Genomic DNA, 23,441 nt, shown 5'->3' with positions numbered 1-23,441 from the left:
AATTATTAATAATAAAACCATGAATAGTTTCAGATATTGGGCAATTTAAAAATATAATAAATAAGTAAATAAGGTAGTCCCTGCACTCAGTCCAAAAAGGAAGAGCACAAAGAGATATGCCACAATCGTAACTACACTGGACTCACCTCTGATGTCTGTTCCCTGGAGGTGGAGGAGTAAAAACTTCACAGTGTGTGGGCCTGGCATTCCAGTCACTACTGCTATGGTGGCCTGGCAGGGACACACACAAAAGCACCAGTGCTGACAGCTGGATTTCACTAGTCCTACCCCAGACATATGCACATTGGGTGGGTGGGTGGAGCTCCATTTACGCAGGGGCCATGCTCTGGTTAGCACCACCACTGGAAGAAAACGCATCAGGGGTGGGGAGGAGGGCAGTTTGCCTATGCTCCCCTCCCCCACTAAAAACACACACTAAAGGTTCAATTATAGCCAGGTCTTAAAATTATTATTTGCACAATAATTCATTCCCTAATCACCAATAAATTGTTTCAATGCAAAGCAAGTTTACGCTGAAGCCATTTTAATAATTTGTCTAAGAATGTAGCTGTCTCCCATCCCTTAAATCAAGATAAGCTTTAAAAAACTGAACCCTGAAAAAATAACTAAAGTGCCCTAAACATTATGTTTAAAAGGTTCTTAACTCTAATAAATTAGCTTCTCCATGTCTAATGCTATATGTGACTGAGGAAGGCTCAGCCCATTTTACTAAATGGATTGGAATATTTCCCAGAGTTTGTTACATATCTCAGGAGCTTTTCCAATTTTGTGTTCAGAGGTTAAAGGGCTCTTTTCCTCCTTAGACATTAACCAGAGCAACGTGCAATCTATTTATCTATAGACTCACAGTGCAAGGACAGAAGTATCTTTCAGGGGGATGGAGGCAGGGAGGTGGGGGGTGGGCACACAGACACAGTTTTGGTGAAAACTCAGTGCAGGAAAAAATCTTAGCCAAAATAGAATGGATTTGGGTTATGATTTAGGAGGAGAACTTTTCAGCCATCCCGGCTTATTGAAGGAGTAGACAACTATATTCAATGACAACTCTATGATCTTTAAATCTAGATCAAAATCACTGATGATCAAATGTTTTGTGCATGCAGTAAAATGTAGTTATTTCACAAACAATGTTTGGGAAACATAGCATGCTTCAAAGACTAAATACATCTATATCCAAGAGCTTGAAGCCAATAAAATTGTCAAATTTGATGCCAAGAACTATGTATTTTTGCTTTGATGGGAAATGAATCAAAGAATGAGCTACTGTGCCATTCTCCCTTCCCCTCTGATGTTCAGCAACCCTGTTCCTCCTCCTCAGACAGAGGAGGGAGGTCTCTGTGTGTGACGACATGATGCTGAGAAGTCAGCAGTACTTTGAACGTCTCCAAAGCCCAGTGCAACTGTGGGGAAAATGCCCTAGCTTCATCCCCAGCTCCAATACTCTGCACACAGTAAGAGAAAGAAGGGGGGGGGGGAGAGACCTTGCCTGTCTCCAGGGTCCAGAGAAGGGTGGTGGCTCTTACCAAAATAATAATAAAAAGTACTCTCCAGAGATGAACATGTTTGTTTTATTTTAGCTTGTTTTGTTTTAACCTGACTTAAAGCTGAGCTCATTGAGTGGTGTGGAACTGATCTTGGCAAGTAGGAACCTGATCAGTCCCTTAGATGGGAGACCACAGACAGGCCCATTTCAAAAATGATGCAAGTATAAATATTTTTTAAAAACCCTGACATAAAGAAAGGGAATATATAAATGCATTCCTTTGCCGTGTGGACAAATGAGCTGAGCAAAAATAATTTTGAGATATTCATCCTGCAATATATAAGCTATAAATAGCAGTATTTACACACTATCTAAGACTGGTATTTCATATGTTGAATAAAAGAATCCTGTTTTAAATCACAGCAAAAATCAAGGGAAATGTTAAACTAATATACTAGCAATTCTATTTTAAATTATTTCTCAACAGACTTCTAAGTCAATTAATTGAGCTTCATACTTAAAAAGATATTTGGAAGGTTACTGCAGAATTGTGTTCTGCTTCAGAACCAGAAAGAATTGGCAAGAGCTCCAGCATTAGTACAGGGATATTTAGTCTCCCCCTGCTCATTTCTTCCTAAGGAGCAGCCAAACGTTCTGGCATTATTAGCAGTAGCCGTGGTAGTAGAAAGCATCACTTAAGTTATTCAGTTTCTCCATACCAAAAACACATTTTACCTAAAAGGGCAGTCCTAAAAACTCATACTGGAAACGAATAGTAGAATTGCTTATTCTGACTCATGTGTCATGCTTCAACAGGGATTCCAGAACTAAAGTACAGCTAAAAGCCTTAAGGAGCCTTAAGACACGAACAAGACCGATGATTCCAAAAGCTGAACATTCTCTTGCTGATTTCGCAATACCATGTGAATGAAGCAAAACAGAAGTGTACGAAAAGGGTCTCCATTGGTGACAAATCCAAGTAAGCTCCCATCACGCACCGGACTGGGTACATAACATTTGTTGGTAAACAACAGGCAATCTGTCTGCTCTTCCTATTGGCACTGCTGGCCCTCCTTGCAGAATCAGAATCAGGGAACATGGAGCAGAGTAATCCCTTGATCATCATCGCACCCCTGTCCCCAAACCCCAACAACGCACCAGGAATGACAGCATGGCACACCTACAACACCATTCATGGGAGCACTGTGGGGAAGCCATGGTTGCCGGGCTATTTGGAGGTGTGCCACTGCTGTGGCAGAAACGTTTTTAAAAAGATGATGGCACCTTCTCAAAAAAGATGTTGTCAATCCCTAACAAATGCCTACTTCACAGGAATTGTCTCTTTTAGCTTCTACCCATTATTTATCACTATCTCCAAGTTTTCCTTGTCTGTCTGTGAGCAACCAGACAACAGAAGCAGAGATGTTTCCCATCTCCAGTATCACATACACACCACAAGGCAGCAACGCAGTAGTAATGACCTGTGGGGCTACCACTTTTCTCTACTCAGACTCTTGTAACTTTCCAGAATGCATGGAATAGAACAATATTACAGATAGCAAAGGTGCGCCCACTACTCCTCAGTCATGAAGCTCTCTCATGCAAAGGAGTCCTGTAAGAAAAGGGGAAAAGGCAGGAAACTTCTTCCCTCTGTTATGGTGTCAGAACATACTCCAACACTGATCCTTAGTCAAAGCAGTGACTGACCTAATCTACACCAAGCAGTATATTGCATTATGAAAGTGGTATAAAAGCAGTATATAAAAGTCAGGAGCCACCCTGCTGCTTTATAGCGGTATTGAAGTGCACTGATAACTGTTGGGGCGCATTGACATATACCATATACCGCTTTCATAGGGCTCTATCCTGCTTGGTGTAGATTAGGCTCCTGTTTCAACTACATGTCGTCTTAAAATGGCAGAGAACTTCTTTCACTTGTCACTCACTTTATGATGGAGGACAAGTACAAGTAAGGGGACAATGCTTTCACCACTACCCCACTATGGCACCTTGCCCACAACTTTGTCACTGGTGCACTACCAAAGGTGAGAGAGAAGTTCCCAGCATCTCAGTGTTCTACTGACTATCCTCACCACCACCGCTAATTACTCCAAGTTGGGAAAAGCCTATTATTTTTATTTTCAACATTTATACTCCATCTTTCTGTGAAATACACCATGGCTGCTTACAATGAGAATAAACCAGTACATGATAGAAGAACCTTTTTTAAAGAAGAAGAAGAAGAAGAAGAAGAAGAAGAAGAAGAAGAAGAAGAAGAAGAAGAAGAAGAGGAGGAGGAGGAGGAGGAGGAGGAGGAGGAGGAGGAGGAGGAGGAATCAGCATTAAACAATTTAAAGATAGTACTCTGGAAAAACCTGCTGAAATAAAACTTTTTTTGCTGCCCATTTAAAAGTGAGCAATGATAATGCCAGACCTCTTAGGAGTCTGTTCCAAATCATGGACGTTACAGCAAAAGCGGTCCTCCTTCAAGTACCCACCAGCTGTATTCCTGATGGCAGGAGGGTCTGAAACAGGTTTTAAGAAGTAAAACAAAGCTGCTGGATAGTTTTATATGGATGAAGGCGATTCTTGAAATATTCTGGACCTGCAAAAAGAATGGTTGGTTGGATTTGACCCCATTTGAGAGGCGTCCTTGTGGGCAGAGTTATCAGCTGCTGCCCTCCGAACTATCGGGCCATAGGTGGCCTCTGACAGGAGAACTGCTGCAAGTTCTACTTAGCAGTCTACTTGAGTGGAGAAAGACAAAATACAGCAATGTCACCATGGCCCTGACTGGTGCCGTTTGTGCATGTGGGGGAGTCATCAATTTAGTGTTTGGCGGGTGGTAGCTGAGCGCCTAAGGACATGGTGGGAGCAGCATCAGTATTGTTTGACTTTCTATAGCTATTGTGCCACTGAATTTGTTGCCGTACATAAGATTACAATTATGTTATGCCACCTTTAGACTTGGCATAGCAGTTACCTACCACAGCAAGACCATAGGGCAGCCTGCCCATAACACACACCTATGCCCATTTTCTATATGTGTAAATATGAAAACGACTAAAAGACCTAATCCACAGTGGAAGTTAATGACTATCTAACATAAATGTGTTTGAACCATGTTTCCTTTGAGCTTCCCAAATCTTAAAAAGAAAAAGAAAAATACTAAAGTATTGTATTACCTCCATAGCCTGCGCCAATCGTTCTTCCAGGGCTATATATGTAAGGAACTGAGGATCCACATAAGAAATGGCTTGAGCAACACCAAGACCATCACCAAATTCGTCAAGCAGCCTACGGGATGGAAATAGTATTAACTTCCTCTTTTCCAATTGGAGCCCGCCTTTTCTTTCTAAATTTAAGTTTATAATAGGAGGGTGCACACAAAGAAATGTGCAGCAGTTAGGAGATACAAAAATTAAACTGGATTTACCTGAACATCCTGGAAGACACATGCAACACTAAAACAACCTGAATAGTTGTATTCTCAATATGCTACACTAAACAGTCAAATATTTTCTTCCTAGGGTCAACAAGTACTGATTTTTGCTAGGGCAACTGTGTTCCCTTAGAAATGGATAAGTGAATGTTTGTCAGTCTCCAAGACCAACCTTTAACCAGGGGTTTTAGATCTTTCAAAATAGTTGCATTATTGCACACATGGTAACTGGAGTTTAAAATTTATTTATTTATTTATTTATTTATTACACTTATATACCACCCCCATAGCCAGGGTTCTCTGGGCGGTTTACAGAAATTCTAAAATTAAGATAAAAACCAGTATACAAAATTTAAAATTCTAAAACACAGAACATACACACATAAAGCATTAAAAACCGTTAAAAACCAACAACTAAGCATGTGGGTGATTAAGAAATCATCCAGAAAGCAAAAGAAAAATAAGGAAGAAGGGATTGGCTATTTCAAAAGCAATCGTGGCAATCACTGTCGTTACAGGAGTTTTACCCTGGATGGGAACTAATAAGTGGCCAACTGAACATTTCCCATTGTCATCAAGTCCCATTTTTCCCTGTGTATGTGAGAAAAGAACAGACATGCAAGATCAATCCCCAGCCATGGGCCAACATATTATCAATTCTTCTCGACATGAGCACAGTATGTAAGCATAGCTAAGTGAGAAGACCTCAAATCAGCACTGGTACACAGACTGAACTAACATCTCCAAGAAGAGCCCACATACCTCCATTCCACATCTAAGTCTTCACTCATACTGGAATCATCTTCAAGGTTGTTGTTTCCATCCAACATGAAAAAGCCAGGATGCACAAAATGGCTTGCTTGATCATTTTCTTCATCACTGCTACTTTCAATTTCTTCATGATACTGCAACCAAGGAATCTCACCATCCTCCAGAGAGGTCTGTTCCCTTTATACAAAAATGAGAAAAGCTATACAAAATGAAAGCAAAACTACATGTAAGCAATTAAACAGAGAGTGGTCTTCACCTATGCTGAGTGTCCATATTATGTCCAGATGCTAACAGACAAAGTCTGGCAGTCATTTTCCCACAGCTGGTAGCATATCTTAACAAGCAGACAGCAAGGACTCCACAGCTAAATTACATCTATTTATACAAAGCATTTTTTGCAAGTCAAGCGTATACACATTTGAATTGTTAAGATGTAGCATCAACATAAACCGCTCCAGCGAATGGAGCCAAAACCCTAACACAACTGTGCAAGGTATCACTCTACTATTCATCTGTCAAGACCAGTCATAAATTGACAGCTCAGGAAATTTATTTCATATCCCCCAACAGCTATAGTATAGCAACACGTCGTCATCACCTCCCTGCTTCCCCCACCCCCCGGGCAATGTTTATTGTATATTCAACCTTGCAAAACTCATGGAATAATGTTGCTTGCCCCATTTGATGAACAGGATACAAGACAAAAGTTTCTAATGGAGAATTTGTTATCATGCTCTAGAGATGGATACGCCTGCCATCTAATCACCCTCAGGGAGAAAAACTGGCTATAAGAGGATCAGTTGGAAGGCTTATAGTCAGAAAAGTCAATAACCCAAGTTAAGGCAGCTAGCTTCATGCAAAAACACATTAAACAAATTCAAAGGTTTGCAAAATTTTCTTAATCAGAGTCATGATTTCTAGACACATTATGCCTTATTATCTTAAATATTTACAGCTATCAGAATTTTTTTGGAGTTGTGTAACGTGGACAGATAAAGTTTTCACAAACACCCTTTTCACAGTAAAAACATATACACACCTTATGTTGTACAAAAGAAACAAACCTTTGGGAAATAATGGTTTTTTGTCTTTTCTATTGAACACACTGCCACTGAGACTTGGTCGGATGAGACTTATAATTGGAATACAGCAATTGAAAAGTATAGTTGTTCAAAAGGAATAGACCCAACAGAAAGGAGGCAGAGAGAGTAGCATTACATAAAGAATGTATGTCTGCATGGAAATCTATGTATCTGAGAATGGAAACCCAGTTGAACAAATCTGGGTAAAAGATAGGACAGAGAAATAAAAGTGATACTGTTGTGGCAGTATACTACAGAACACCCAGCCAACTGGAAGACTTGTAGGATACTTTCCTGAAACAGATTACAAAATGGCAAGCTATAGTAGTAAAGGAAGATTTCAAGTATCCTGACATCTGCTGCAAGTTTTGACTCAGTTAAGAATGGAATATCCAATAAATTCAAGACTTCCCTTCCTGACAACTTCATCATTCAGAAAGTCGAGGAAGGATCTGCCATCCTGGACTTAAGCCTGACAAACAGGTATGAATTCTTTGATGAAATGGAAGTGGCAGGAACCCTGAGGGTAAATGACCATGTCATCCTGGAATTCATGATAGCAAGGGATAGGATAACTGAAGATAGTTGGACATGAGGGCCTGCTCCATTTAGACCCCCTCCTCAGGGCTAACTGAGATCAACTGCCCTGTGGGGAAGACAAAGAAGGAATGAGGGAACATTGGAGCCACAGATGAGGGGCAAAGCAGGGCCATTCCACCAGCTCTGCTGAAAATCTACTTTATTTCTTTGTTCCCCTTTCCCCTCTCCATCTTCTTTTCCTTGTGTGTCATGCCTTTCTAGATTGTAAGCCTAAAGTGGAAGAGAATCCAAGAGAGATAGGATAATTTGAAAAAAATACTGGAAGCACAATCACTATTCCAATGAGAAAGTAAAATGGAAACCAGTGAAGAAACCAGTGTGACTGCAGAGGGAGCTTTCCAAAGTGCTGAAGCTTAAAAAGTTGGAGGAAGGATAGACATGGGGGGGGGGGAGGGACATATAACCAAGGATGAGTACAACAGCAATGAAATAGCCTGAACCTGCAAGAATGGTGTCAGGAAGACTCAAGTCCAAAATGAGCTTAGGCTTGTGAGGGATGCTAAGAGCAAAAAAAGGGCCTTTTCTGGCTATGTTCAGAGCAAGAACAACAAGGAAGGAGTAGAGGGAAATGGTGAAGCATTAACAGGTAACTAAGAGAAGGTGGAACTACTCAATTCCTATTTTGCCTGGGCCTTGTGCAAAGGAAATTGCCTTTGACCTGGGAAAAGTACAGCAAGTAATCGAAGGGTTGACTGCAACCCAGAATAGGTAAGAAGATGGTTAGAGAACACCTTGCTACTTTAAATGAGTTTCTCTCGGTTCAGATGAATTACATCTCAGGGTGCTGATAATAATACATTTTTATCATAAAATCTCAATATCAAAAATGATTAAAAGTAAAAAGAGAAAGAAATTATATAGAAATACATGTATGTAGTTGTGGACATCATTTCAGAGCTGCTGTCTGTAATCTTTGAGAATTCTTATAGAATGGGTGAAGACTAGAGGTGGGCAAATGTTGCCCTATCTTCAACAGATTTTAAAAGGTTCATCTGGGAAACTAACATACTGGTCAGTTTGATGCCCATATTGAGCACAGTTCTGGAACAGATTATGAAGTGGTTAGCTTGTGAGCATCTAAAAAAGAAAACATTCATTACTAGGCGACAGCATGGATTTATCAAGATTAAGTTATGCCATATCAACCTTATCACCTTTTTTAAAAAAGTAAGGGTTACTAGTTTGGTGGATCTTGGAATGCCATGGATATAGTATATCTTAACTTCAGCAAAGCATCTGATAAAGTCTCCTATGATATCCTAGTTGACAAGATCGTAAAATGGGGACTGGTTGATAATAGTAAGGTGGATCCACAGGTTGTTGAACAGCTGTAACCTAACTGTGCTCACTAATGGCTCTGCATTAACTTGGAGGGAGGCCTTCAGTAGAGTGCCATGGGGCTCTGTACTATCCAACATTTTTATAAAGGGGTTCAATGAGAATGAAGAGGAAATACTTATCAAATCTGCAGATGAAACAATGCTGAGGGATACCTAACACTGTAGGAGACAGAATCAAGATTCAAAATTATCTTGACAGGCTGAAACACTGGATCAAAACTAACAAGATAAAATTCAGCAGTGATAAATCTATAGACTTGCATTGAGATACCAAAAAAAAATGAAAATAAAGGTGCAAGTATAGGTCATACTGCTTGGCAGAAGTATATGTTAAAATGATCTAGGTGTCTTAGTGGATCATAAGCTGAACATGAGGCACCAGTGTAATGTGGCTGTTCTAATGGCTAATGCAAACTTATTCTGCATTAACAGAAGCATAGTATCATGAGAAGTAATTGTCCCACTGGTCATGAGAAGTAATTCTGCACTGGTCAGGCTGCAACTGGAATATTGTGGCTAGTTCGGGGGGCTACATTTTGAGAGAACAATGATAAACTGGAGTGTGTCCAAAGGAGGGTGACAAGGGTGGTGAGTCCGATGAGGAACAGTTGAAAGTGTTCAGCCTGAGAAGAGATTATGGGGAGGCATGATAGCACTCTTCAAATATCTGAAGGGCACTCACTCAGAAGATGGACTTCACTGTTCTCTAGTGCTCTAGAGACCAGGACTAGAACTAATGCAAAGAATCTGCAGGAAGCAGATTTGAGCTAAACATGCTCATAAATTAACCACTTAATAATCTGTTCCAGAATTCTGCTCAGGAGTGGCATCAAGGTGACTGGTATATTAGTTTCCCACATCAACCTTTTAAAATCTTTCAAAGATGGGGCAACATTTGCCCATCTCTACTCTTCACCCATTCTATAAGAATTTCCAACACTTTCCAACAGAATGAGGTATTTCATAGTGGAACAAACTGCCTTAGAAGGTAGTGGGCTGTCCTTTCTCGGAGATATTTAAGCAGAGACTGGATGGCCCTCTGTCAAAGATACTGCAGTTGCATTCTGCATTGCATATCCTGCATTGAGCAGAGGGTTGGATTACATGGCCTTCCAACTCTACGCTCAAGTTAAAGGAAGCCAGATTCCAGCTGGACATCAGGAAAAACGTCCTGATAGTTAGAGCAGTATGACAATGGAATCAGTTACCTAGGGAGGTTGTGGACTCTCCCACACTAGAGGCATTCAAGAGGCAGCTGGACAAGCATCTGTCAGGGATGCTTTAGGGTGGATTCCTGCATTGAGCAGGGGTTGGACTCGATGGCCTTGTAGGCCCCTTCCAACTCTGCTATTCTATGATTCTATGAAGAAACTAAACATTCTAAGCCTCAACTCCACCTGTTAATCTAGGACTCAGATGGTGTGTTAGAACTGGGACACAGAGTAGTGAACATACACTAGTGGCTATGCAGCTTTCCTACTTGTACTGGTAATTGGGGCTTGGTAGGGCAATTACCTGTTCTTTGCAGGTAGGACAATTGCCTGTTCTTGCTCTCATTCCTTCTGTAGGGAAAAGCCAAACATGGTGGGTTTATAGGACCCCAATTTTTTCCTAATCTACCTTAATATAAAGTCAAACCACCAAGTTGTTTGTTTGTCTTACCCAAAAATGGAAGGCTTGAACAGTCCTATTTTTGATTTGAAAAGGCTAAATAAAACAGCTTGTAAACCTCTAACTTAGACTAACCTGGTTCAATTAGCTGCAAAGGGAATTTCTTTTGCTTACTGATCACATAGTCTGCTGTCTTTATATGACAGTCAACAATATCAAATGATTTACAAGACCTTCAGGTTTTTGTGTGTAAAGAAGGGAAGACAGAATCAGTTAGCTGCTCTTTTAAAACTCTCAGTGCCATGCATTCAAGAACACGTAAACCTTTTATCTAAATCACTTGGTAAGAGTCACGATTTGTTATAATATGGAGTCATGTGACATAAAAAAGGTCATTAGAATGCAAGTGAAACAATTTCCTTTTCAACTACTTTATTGTGTAGGTGGACAAAATTAATGGTCTTAACTACATTTTTCTTTCAATTTATAAAACCTCCCAATGTTTCAGAATGAATCACACAATACCTCATTTGTTATTTGCAACAGGCCATCTCTACTGCTCCAATACATGAAAAGCAACCGACTTGATGTAACAGGCAAGGTCATTAGAATCCCTACCAATGAACTCTTGAGTAATGTGCAACATTTTGTGCACAAACATGATAGATTGACACTGTTCTTAAGAAAACGTGACAATTTTATCAGAGCTACATGATCTGAAACATTTTGAATACAAGAGACTCTTAAATCTAGTCAGAAAGGAGAACATCCACCAAATAGCAAATGGTTTGCTATTCCATATAAGAGATATAGAAATATTAAAAAATACTGATGAGGGGCAGATCCTAAGAAAAAGTTTTATTGTTGCAATAAAACATAATGTGTGGCTTTTTAGTATCCTACATGACAAACTTGCAGACTTTTCTTCCTATTTTGATATTTAAATATGTAATACAGCAAGCACACATCTTAAAATTACATCATCAATACACTGTTCTTTATATGATTTGATCTTTCCACTACAGTAAAACTGCAATAACAGAAACATTTAAGCATTTATAAATTGCAAACGTTTCTTTCAATTTAGCTCTTTTGGATTGAAATCAACATTTTATTTGCCTAGTTAAAAAATACACAAAAATGCCTACACAGCGGAAAGACTTGTTTGAGTGTGATTCTTCCCTCACACCTTTAAAAAGATGAATATCTTGTATGTGCCTTTAATCTATGTTTCCTCAATGAAACTTCTGTATGCATTAGAGAAATTGCTATCCCTATTTCATCATCATAGGCTTTCTTCTCTACGAGAACAAACAAGTTTAAAGAGTTAAGATAAGACATGACGTTAGTGATACTAGGCTAAATTAGGAGCGAAAATGAGACCACATTAATGTTTATGGCATCTCAGTGGATGTATCAATGTTATTTATTAGCACTTATAACTTCCTTTATTACTTGCAGTCTTTACTGCTCTAATCTTGCCAGCTCACCTTGCAACTAGGCAACAAAAACACAGGAACATGCAAGTCAAAAAGCTTGATCGTAGCTAATTTATGGACAGAATCTAGAGCCAATCTATGAATTCAGAATACTATGTGTTACAGTTTTATTGGGATCACACTACTCCAGAATGCAGATGGAGGAAATACATGTTTGAATGCTCCCCTCTGCAACAATAAGAAAAATACCAGTTTCTCCCTGATATGCTCATTTTCAAAGTACTAGCATATATATATATATAAAAAATGGGTTGCTTGTTTATCTTGGCATTTAATGACAATACCCAAATGACAATACAAAACAAGTGCAGAGTGCTATATTATCAGAAAGAGTGACCACTTTGACAGTAGTATATAAAGTACGCCCTTTACTTGTGAGTTACTGAGGCACAGAAAAAGCACACTATGTATGCCTAGTAGAAATGTTTTGTGCATGCACAAAATATTGTGCGATAGTGACAGAGTTGTGCACTATGCCATAAGGTGCAACTGGCTCTGAGTAAACTAATCTCATTCCATGTAATTAGTAGTATCCCAGAGACAAATTTCAGTGTCAAAGTCACCATCTACCCACCTGACTTGAACTAAACCTAAACTGGATTTGCTGCTTTCCGATCACATATAACTAGCCTGCAAGAGCCAGTGCTATCATTTGAGGAAGTCCTCATTATACAGTAGTAAACCTTACTATTTATTTATTTATTTATTGCATTTCTATACTGCCCAATAGCCGAAGCTCTCTGGGCGTTTACTACAACTGAATTGGTTTCACTTATCACAACTGTGGAAATCAATCAGACCAGAGCAATGCAGGTTTTGATAATAAGGGAGATCATAGTGCATACAAGCTGTGGATACTTGCTATTTCACATGTCCATGTGTTGGAAGACTGTGAAGTTATGGGTTCTGCTCCTCTGTCTGACCTGATCACTACTGCTGATAGTGTTTCAAAGCTGCTAATAGTGCTGGGAGGTACAGCACTGCTAATGAAGACTCAATAGAAATGTTATCTGGCCTTGACATCATGAGGAAAGGCAAGCGTAGGTCTAAACAAGGCTCCACATCAAGGGTAGGCAACTGCTGACTCCAATTCCCATCACCCCCAGCCTGCATAGCATTTTGGGAGTTATTGTCCAACAACATCTGGTGGGTCAGAGATTGCCACTCCTGCTCTACTTGAAAACCTGCCAGGTGTGTTACATGCTGAAATGTGTTCCAAAACGAAACACTCTGAAGCTAATTATAAATAACATTTACTTCAAATATCGTATCAACCAGTGAACCATATATGAGAGAGTAATTTCTATACTATATGATAATTGGATTTTTTTTTAATGGCAACCATCACAGTATGGTGTACGTAATTCTGTATCATTTGTTTCATTGTCAGAAATATGAAGACCTACCCTGCTTGGAAACCAAACTCATTACGTTCTTCTTCCACACCGCTGCTGTCACTGTGCACTTCAGGTTCCTGTTCTTCTTTTCCTGGAAGAGTCTCCCAGCTCTCATCACTGGAGGACTGATCTTTCACCGTCACAGCAAAATAGGAGGGCAGAGAGGCAGACCATTCACCGTCACTGCATTCGGAGCTGCAATTTGAGACACTCTATTTGCATTTAAAATGTTGATGGATTTTTAATCAAAGTTAAGGTATTGGCTTTGATCCAGGCAAATTAAGCACATTTCAGACCCACTGACTGTAATGGGAGAGATTTAAGCACATGCTTAACTCTCCCATTGCAATCAATGAGATTTGAATGTGCTAAAGTTTGGATGGATTGTGCCTATGTTTACTATTTCTCTTTGCATGATAACAGATAGTAATTTACCACTACAGAACACATTGCCCCTCAAAAAGGAAGGGGTAACCACTTGCACATCTTCCCACTGGATGACAAACTTAAAGTTGCAGTTTTTCTTTTATTGAATTCTTCATCATACAATCTAGTGAAGAAAGTTTTACCAAGTCTAAAAGTTTTTTCAGCCTCTTAATTATGGATTTGGCCTCAATTACCCACACTTTAGTAGCTAGAGTGTTCTTGGTTAGATTGCTCTAACTTCTTGGCTAGACTGTTGCATGGGGCAGCCTTTGAATACAGCCTGTAAGCCGCACTTGGTCCAAAAATAGCAACCAGTTTGAGTGCCCACAGCTTAGAACACATAACTCCAATACTTTGTGAGTTTAACTGCGAGTGCATAGCTACTTGTTCTCAGTGCTCTCCCAATATGTTTGCTCGGTGACCATGAGAGACAGGGCCTTTGCTGTGGTGGTGCCATAGCTTTGGGGTATCCTCCCAAACAAATTCTGTCAAGCTCATTTTTGAATCATTTTTGTAAAAACCTAGAGACTTGAAGTGTGCAATTTTAGATCTTCCTGCTGCCTGATTTTACTGTGATATGCACTATCATGTTCTATATTGTTGCTGTTTTTTGTTAACTGCTTATTTGTACTGTATTTTATTATTACTGGGGTTTTAACCTATCCTTCATATATTACCATGAACCACTCTGTTCATGGTAATATACCATGATGGTTTAACATTTTAATTTCTGATCAATTTCAGTTAGCTATAATTGTTGCCAGAAAGTGGGTGGGACCAACGTACTATATGTAAAAGTTACAATATTATCAAAGCTTTAATTTGAGACATTTGTGCAAACTCTGTTTGTAAGATACAAGCTCTGTAAGGTAATGTCTTAGTCTGTAACCCTATACATACTTAACTGGCAATAAGTCCCATTGAGCTTAATGGGACATATATCTGAATAAACATGCATAAGATTGCACGGATAGTTTGTTGTTACAATCAAAAGCAGTCAGCCTGGAATACATCTTGGTTAAGTGGGGTGAGGTGGCGGCGGGAATAAGCAAGCTGCTTGTAGGAGATTTGGAGGAAGGTTCTATCCTGAAGCAACTAACCCAAATAGAGACAAGAATATGTAGACTAAGTAACTAGTCAAAGTAAGCGCTATCAGTTGCCCATTACTTATTATTGACATGGAAATATATATATTTGATCATAGAGCAGTACCCAAAAAATGTCTCTGAAATTTCAGAGGTATGTTGAGAGCAGAACAAAATAGACACTTGCATGTTCATTCATGCATTGGCTTACATTTATCCTTACAAATACCTAATGTTCATATCAGAAAATTTAATAAATGAAGCAGCTCTAACTGAATTGGCTTTAGACATATTTAAGCCCAGTATAAAAAAACAACAACCCACTCTTAAGATGGCTAAGTTACATTTTCCTGACCACATTAAGGGAGAATGTATAAATGTGGATGACTTCTCTTAAGCCATATGTCCGTGACTGTTTTGTTCAAAATGATTTAACTAAGGAATTATATGTTGCATCCCAATAGGTTTTATGGCATTGTATTGTATTCAGTTGTTCCAAAAGCTCAGAGATAAATATGATGAAATACTTCCATCTGTTCTTTATTCCCACTTGCAAAGTAGCACATGTTCATAACATTAGAATAGTCCAATTAAAATAACAGAAAGGGAAAAAACAACAACCCAGAAGAATGAATAAGCAGGGATCTGGTGACTTGATGGAACAGACTAGATGAATATTCAGAGTTGCTATATATCATTTTTGCTCCCAGAAACATTAAGTGATACTGCCATCCATATACCCAGACAAAAAAGTGTCGCCTAGAAAGCAACGCCTAAGCAGTATAAGCCTTTAAGGTTTTTGAAAAGCCTTTGATTGGGTTCGGACAACACAATAACTAACGGTGGCTTAAATATTCAACTGTTGGTTATTTAACCCACTGTGGGTTATTGCATTGTGTGGAGGGAGTTTTTTTAACCATTGGTTAGTTAGTTGGCCAAAATAACCAATACAAATAACTAACGCTGTGTAGAGTTGGCAATTTGAATCACCATTGGTTATTGTGTTGTGTGGAGAGCACCATTGGTTATTTGCTCGGCCACAGCTGATTATTTCATCAGCCACAGAGTCACAAGGGAAGAGTGATCAAAGTGGTGACTGCCGCTCTAGTCAATCTGGCAGGATAGATTTTTGGCAGCAATGGCTGATGGGATACTAGCAAGAGGACTGAGGGTGGGGAGGGAGGGATGGAATGAGTAAGTCAACTCAACGTGAACTAATAGACATCTCAACACTGATTCTAATTCACACCATGGTTGAATATTGTCATGTCATGTGAAGAGTACCCCTGAGATAACAACTGTCAAGTTGGCTATTGCCCTATCGCTGACTACTGTGTTGTCCGAACATAGCCCTTCTGTATCACCCTTCCAGTTATTCCTTTTCCACAGTAATTGACTACTTTGGAAACAAGGCACCATTGGAAAATTTGGCACATTTTAATTACATTTAAAATCCAAAGTACTCTTCCTAATTACAGCACAGCAACACGTCGTTAACACTGAAGGAATGATTAAGAGCTAAGTTGGAATGCTACCAAATTAGAGAACCGTTATGGATACTTCTAATATTATGTCTTCTTTTTCTAGACTGTTTGAACAAATTAACTTTGGATTGTAAAGTAGATTTAACATGGCAGAAACACAGTTATACTTTTAATGAAGGTGTGTGTATATATTTTTAAAATACTGTGCCTAGAAATTTTATAGCTGTTTTTCATTCAAATCTAGGCTATCAATTCTCTACAGTAAATTATTTTAATATCCTAAAATTATGAAGCCATGGTTCTCTACTCATGAAAATATTAAAACAGCTGAAAAACCGGCTGTATCCTAACATTTTAAAAAATGTTTTCTAAAACTTTTTTTTAGGGATCAAAACATCTACATCAGTTTTAAGGCTCAATCTAGCCCTATTCAGGCATTGTAAAATTAAATAAAATAATAATGTGAGGAGGAGCACACTAGCCCCATCCCCTATTTCATCCTGAGCCATTTATGTATATATTATTTATTAAAACATTTTTATTGTGCCCCATATCATTGGGATCTCAGGGTGGCATACAGATAAAATCAATTCAATCAGTATAAAACAATAAATAATGTACACAGCTAAAAACTTATTAGACCATTAACAAGCTAAAACAAGTAGAAAATTGAAAAGCAATAAAAACGATTCAAACTGTGTGTAGCTTTAAGCAAAGTTAGCCTTCAAAGGCTTTGATAAAAAGCCACTTTTTAACTTGGTGCTGAAATGAAGCCAGCTTCGGTGCCAGTCAGGCCTCCAAGGGGAGGGCCACACCAAACCTGGGTGCCACACCAAAGAAAGCCCTCAACAGAGAAAGTTTCCCAAGAATATTTTTCCCCTGCATGGTTGTAATCACAGTCAAAAACTTACACCAAAATAATAATAGTAAGGGCACATCATTATGAAAGAAAGCGAAGTTTTGTTGTTGCTCTGCCACGGCCAAATGGATCTGGTAGTTAACACATGCATGCCTGTCCGATCTTCACACCTGTGTCAAAACACACAATTGCTAGTGTGGTGTAGTGGCTAAAGTGTTGGACTGCGAGTTGGGAGATCTGGGTTCTAGTCCCCACTCTGCCATGGAAACCCACTGGGTGACTTTGGGCCAGTCACAGACTCTCAGCCCAGCCTTCCTCATGGGGTTGTTGTTGTGAGGATAAAATGGAGAGGAGGAGGATTTTGTACATTGCCATTGTTTTCCTTGGAGGAAAAAAGGCGGGAAATAATAATAATAATAATAATAATAATAATAATAATAATAATAATAGATCCTGAGTATCACATAGATATTTGCAAGAGGATTTTTGCAACAAGACATGGACAACTTATGATTTACCGCTATCTGTTAATTTTGCTGACAATTTTACCTATGCATTCTCTTTGTTGCATTCACTGAAATACATTAAACTTAATTTTGCAGAATTTCTTACCTGTCTTCATCTCCATCTTTGTTAGAGTTAGATAGATTTCTGCCACAGTCTTCAAATTCATCCCAGAAAGCACTATCGTCTACTTTATTTTTGTCTTGATGTGTTAGATTTTGTTTCTTTTGTTCACTTTTTATTTTATTTTGAGCTCCTTCATAGTCTCTTGGGTCAAAAAACATACTAGAATTGTTTTTTTCTTTGCTGTGTTTCAATACACACTCCACACTGCGCGGCTGGACATCCACATTCTCACTCCACCTTGTAGTGCTGCTCTTTTCTTCCTCTTCATTTGTAAGAGACTGCTTCCTGTCCAACTGGCTCACAGGACGTTGTTTTCTAACTTTGGGCCTCACTACCAGTTCAGATGAATTCTCTTGGTCTGTCTTGATATTAGCAGTACTCAATGCATTACAAATCCCACCTTGTGTCCTAATTGTAGGATCAGCTGCATTTTTTTGCTGTTCCATGTCACAAGTGCTGCTAAGGTTATTTTTTACTGGAGATTCTTCTTCACTAGATGTTTTCAGAAGTGTCTTATTTTGGTGGGCAGTATCTGATTCTATACTACAATGTCTCTTGAAAGGCACTGTTCTTAGGTCTTCAGAACTTTTGCTTGAAGCATTATGACTGAAATTGGAAAGATGTGACCGCAAATCACTGAAGGAGTCCACTCCTTTCTCCAATTCAGAAAGCATACTATCCAGTGTCTCTTGAAATATTCCCGGTTCTTCTTCAGATAACAAAATATCATTTTGGTCACCCTCTTCCTCTCCATCACTGCTATCTGGCTCATAAGAGTCAATGTTTACAAAAGCAATTCCATTTTGGCCATTAAGGTTATTGGGCTCTCCAGAAGCATACTCTGCACAACCATTCGAATTCACATTGTAACTCATAGTTTGGCTGTCTCCCAAACTGTAACACGCTGGAGAAAATGTAGACGTATCTGTGCTGATTGCTTGGCTTGATTCAGCTTGACTAATGGAGTCCTCAGATCCAGGATTTGCTAATAATGGTACGTCTGCCAAAGTAGAACATACTTGGGCCAATGGACTGGAACCTTTATATAACAGTGTAAAGAAAGCATATGTTGGAATGATCATGCTGGTTATAAAGTTATTTATCAACACACACTCATGGTAAAACTGGCATCTGTTCTTGCTCAACCCCATCTGTGGCTATTCTTCATTAAAATGTTTTCAAATGATTTCACGTCATAAGAGACATTTTGATAAACATTTGATGAATGTTCATTGGTAGAATTGCAATCTAACAGTTAAGCAATATAGAAAAAGTGTTTAGCAATATTGCGGGAATAGGAAAGTAAAAAGCACTCATTTCGAGGATAGAATTAACTTGCAATTCTACCTTAATATTATTCTGTTTTTTGTGATACTGCATTGATGCAGCTGCTCAAATGCCACATGTTAAGTACTTGGGTGACAACCCAGAAAATGTTTGATCAGGCTGTAAGATTATTATATAATACTTCTGATTAAGCACGCAAGTAAAAAAAAAAAAGGGGGTGGGAGAATATGCCTACATCGGAAGTCTTATCCAACCACCTAACCTTCCAGTTCTTTTGCTATAATATCTTCAGAAGTGGTATACATTATTTTTTATTACGAATATTTAAAAAAAAAATCACAGAAATTTATAATTATTAGTATGTCTCAGGCAATGCCAAACGTTAGGATACAATCCCTCAAGGCAAGTGATATTTCATTGACTGATTTTGTTTGGTTCTTGAGTTCTCCTTCACTGTTGCTTTTATTTTTAGAAAGAATCTTTTTATTATTTTAAATTTTTCGAAAGACTTTTTCTAAATTCTCATTTTAAAAAATTCTTTTATTTTTTAGGAGGACTCATTTGGGGGAGGGTTATGCTGTCTTTAATATGCACTGACACTGCCTATATATTTGGTTTCTGTTGCTGAATGTTTTACTGTTGTAGTTTTTTTTAATTGCTTTTGTTATATATATATAATATATGTTGTGAACCACCATGCAAACATTTCGTTAAGAGGAACAATGCAAATGTGTTAAGTAAATATAATTTAACTTTCCCTACAAAATTACCAATACAATACGTTAGCGTAATTGAGGAGTTACACTTTGGGATAATTTAATTTTAAAAGTTATTTTGTCTTACATTTCTTAAAATAATTAAAATACAAGTAAGCTTGGAAAAAATACACATAGAAATACAGACACATTTTCAGAAGTCTTTGAAATAGGTAGAGCCAATGTCAGAACAATGAGGCTGAAAATGATTGAGCAGAGACTACTGTATATAACAATTAAAACAAAAATGGAAAGAACAATTAATAAAGGCCAATCACATACCAATACTTCAAAGTGAGGTAGATAGCTATGGACATCGAAACATGTTTATTTCTATGCATTCTACTGTTTGCATGTAGAACAAAAGACAAATTCTGCTAGTTCTAGGATCAAACATTATACAAGTCAATTAACAATGAGCTATACAAATCTCGAGCAAGGGCTGAATTTTAGATCAAAGTGTAATAATTAAATCTTATTCTAACTAGGTTTATAGGTACTTGTAAAAAAAAACCTGTAAAAATGTTATATCAATATTATGGCAATTTTATAACTGCCTACCCCTCTGTGCAACTGAGTTTGACCAGCACATTCTTACTATTCCAAATGCTTTCCCTAAAGAAGAAAACATTTCAATTTATAATTATGTGACACGCACACAAAGAACTTTCTCTTTGAACATCATCTAGTTCTAATCCTTCACATTCTCCATCGTGTTGGTTCGAATTTCTCTCTTGATTCGTCAGAGATGGTCTAAAACTGACATAGGCATGTCTTCTTCCGTATCTTCTGCCTGTAATCGTCTGATATCCTCCTGCTGGTTTTGGCCATGTGGGCTTTCCAGCTTCCTGACCCATTGCTGCAAGAGAGAGGGAGGAAAAGAAATTCTAAACACATAAGGATTGTTTAAAAATTAGGTATTTAAGCACTAAGGTGACTTGTCATAGAAATTAATGTTCATACAAAAAAATAAAATTTAGGCATACATAATGCTAACAACACAGGCATGTACATTGATTTTTATGCTATATTTTCTTTAAAAAAATATTCAATAGCCACAACGAGTCATGGCACCAGGCTTATTTTATTATTTATTTAATAGATTTATATACTGCTGTCCAATTTAATATCTCTAAGCAGTTTATAAGCAAATTAAAAACCACACATTAAAATACATTACGATATGAATTAAAATACAAATACGTAATTGGTAAAAAATTAAAACCAATTAAAACTACTACAACATATAATTACAAACATACTAGGCAGCACACTCACTCAGGGGAAGGCTTGGGTAAAGAAATTGGCCCTTATTTGGTGCCTAAAGCATGCTACTGTTGGCATATCCCAAATACCAGTGGGGAGATCAAATACCAAGGGTGCCACCGTGGAGAAGGCCCCTTTCCTGGTTGCTGCAAGATGGCAATCTACAGATCGTGGGACAAGCAATGTTACAATATTAGACTGTAAGCCTATGCGGCAGGGTCTTGCTATTTACTGTTTTACTCTGTACAGCACCATGTACATTGATGGTGCTATATAAATAAATAATAATAAATAATAATAATACAAGCAGCAAGTTCTCCTCCGATGATCTTAACGGGTCTGGCCTGGCGAAGGCAATCTGCCAGGTAAACTGGTCTCAAGCTGTTCAGGGATTTATATGCCAACATCCACACTTTGTACTTGGCTAATAGAAAGCCAGTGAAGTTGCTTCAATACTGCTGTAATACATGCACTCCACTCAGCATCCTGGCTGCCACATTCTGCACCAGCTGCAGCTTCCGGACCAAGCACAAGAGTAGCCCTGCATAAAATACATTACACTAATCTAAACATGAAGGTACCAATGCAAGGACTACAGTGGCCAGGAAAGGGCATCATTGAGTTTGTAATAGATGCTCCTCACCTCAAAAGCCATTTGGGCCACTAATGATAAACAGAGCCCAGGAGTTCCCACAAGTTTCTGAGGGAATTCAATCCCAGCTAGAATCGGCAAACTCCGTAATTCCTGTACCTGGGAATCACCCACCATAGAGTCTCTGTCATGTCAGGATTCAGTCTCAATTTGTTGGCCCTCTTCCAACCCATCATTGCATGCAGACACCAGTTTAGAACATGCACAGCCTCTCCTGATTCAGATGTTACAGAGAAATAGAGCTTGTATATGCAACCCTTGCTCAGGGATTGTCATGTTGGGCAAATCCAGTAAAACAACCCTCACATAATCCTAAAACAGAGCTTGAGTTACACAAGGGCTGTTTAACCCTTGCATAACCCACACTTTCTGGATTTGCATGACAGTGAGGGCTGCATAATCAAAATGGCGGCCACATGCATCCCACACATGACGCAGACTCACCATGGGTTAAATAACCGACAGTGGGCTGTTGTGTCATGCAAACAGCTCCATTATGTTCAAATATAACTCCAAATCTGAAGGAAAATATTCTTTCCTTCCTGCAATATACATACTAATACCTGAAAAACCTGTATGCAGAAGTAACAAAACATCCCACTTTTTGGGGTAGGATTGCCACATCTTAATGAGGAATTATTATGACTTGCATTTTCCCTATACTTCCAATGTAGCACTAAGCCAGAAATGGAGGGAGAGCAGCGCAAAGAGGAGGGGTCAACTAGCACAAGTGTTTATTTTTTGGTTTTTTTTCTAAAACTAGGGTCAGCAACGAGGTGCCAAGGCACCTCCCTTTGGTGCCTGCTGAAACCCTCTGTCCCTCCAAAAAAATGTTTTTAATGGATTAAAAAACACCAAAAACCTGGATAACCGGAAGCAGGAGCAGGAGCCCTCTCCTTTCTTTTCTCCACAGTGCCTCTAGGCCCGAGAAGGGAAGAGGAAGAATAGGTGGACATTAGTGCTATCTTTTCCAGCCACTGGCCAAACTTCCTTTTAAAAGGAAGGAAGGAAGCTGCTTAGTAAGCCTGGAGAACTAGGAAGAGAAAATGAGCAACCTGGGGGAAGGCAGTGAGCAGAGAACAGGGAACAGGTCTCTCTCTGTGTGCTGAGTATAGTGTGAGTATGAGAGAGAATGAATGCCTAAGATGAGTGGATCTTGGGTTCAAGAAGTGTCAGTTGACCCGTAAAGAGAGAGAGCAAACTGGGCTCAGATGCACAGGTTTGTGTTCTGAGGCTCAGAATTCACCTTGCCTTGTATTCAAGATATTGGCAAGTTACTTGTCTTTTAGCCTCACTGTTTTATTTATTTACAGTGAGTGGGCACTGCTATGGCAGCCATTTTGTGACAGCTTCCTTGACACTATGATGCCTCACCCTGTGGAAGTGAGAGGCCTAAGGCTGGTATTACCAGCCCAGTGCCACCACTTGAGGAATGTTTCTCCTGTTACAGAGTTCCCTCAAGAATAGCAGGACACCTATGTTGTTGCTGCATAAACTGTCAGCTCCAGTTCATGTGAGTATTGACCTCCACTAAGCCACACTGGATAAATAACAATATGCTTATTTTCTTAGTTATTAAGAATAATAGCAATTCATGTTCTTTCAAAGCCATGAAAAATAATAAACCAGAGCACAACAAGACATCTAACTGCTTTGTCTCTCAACCCCCAGCTTCCAACTTTTTTAACTGTTTTCAAAACCACACAGACCAATCCCAATTCCGCAAAAAAGACCAAACACTATGAAGTTCT

The 23,441-nt window shown here is 38.8% G+C and overlaps 1 protein-coding gene across 6 annotated transcripts in view; it reads right to left on the bottom strand.

The window, feature by feature from the left end:
• PJA2 (praja ring finger ubiquitin ligase 2) overlaps positions 1-23,441 on the bottom strand; it is a 58,728-nt gene that overhangs the window by 15,895 nt on the left and 19,392 nt on the right. For all 6 annotated transcript variants that reach the window (XM_063129533.1, XM_063129535.1, XM_063129531.1 and 3 more), the window contains 5 exons: positions 20,431-20,631; positions 17,713-18,769; positions 13,256-13,441; positions 5,709-5,894; positions 4,690-4,801 (listed from right to left, as the gene is read on the bottom strand). In XM_063129533.1, the coding sequence (XP_062985603.1) occupies positions 4,690-4,801; positions 5,709-5,894; positions 13,256-13,441; positions 17,713-18,769; positions 20,431-20,631 (1,742 nt within the window). The remainder of the gene's footprint in view (positions 1-4,689; positions 4,802-5,708; positions 5,895-13,255; positions 13,442-17,712; positions 18,770-20,430; positions 20,632-23,441) is intronic.

Source organism: Elgaria multicarinata, chromosome 6 (genome assembly GCF_023053635.1).
Source record: "Elgaria multicarinata webbii isolate HBS135686 ecotype San Diego chromosome 6, rElgMul1.1.pri, whole genome shotgun sequence".
Classification (NCBI taxonomy): Eukaryota; Metazoa; Chordata; class Lepidosauria; order Squamata; family Anguidae; genus Elgaria; species Elgaria multicarinata.
The sequence above is the reverse complement of the archived record's forward strand: the minus strand, read 5'-3'. Positions and strand labels throughout refer to the sequence as shown.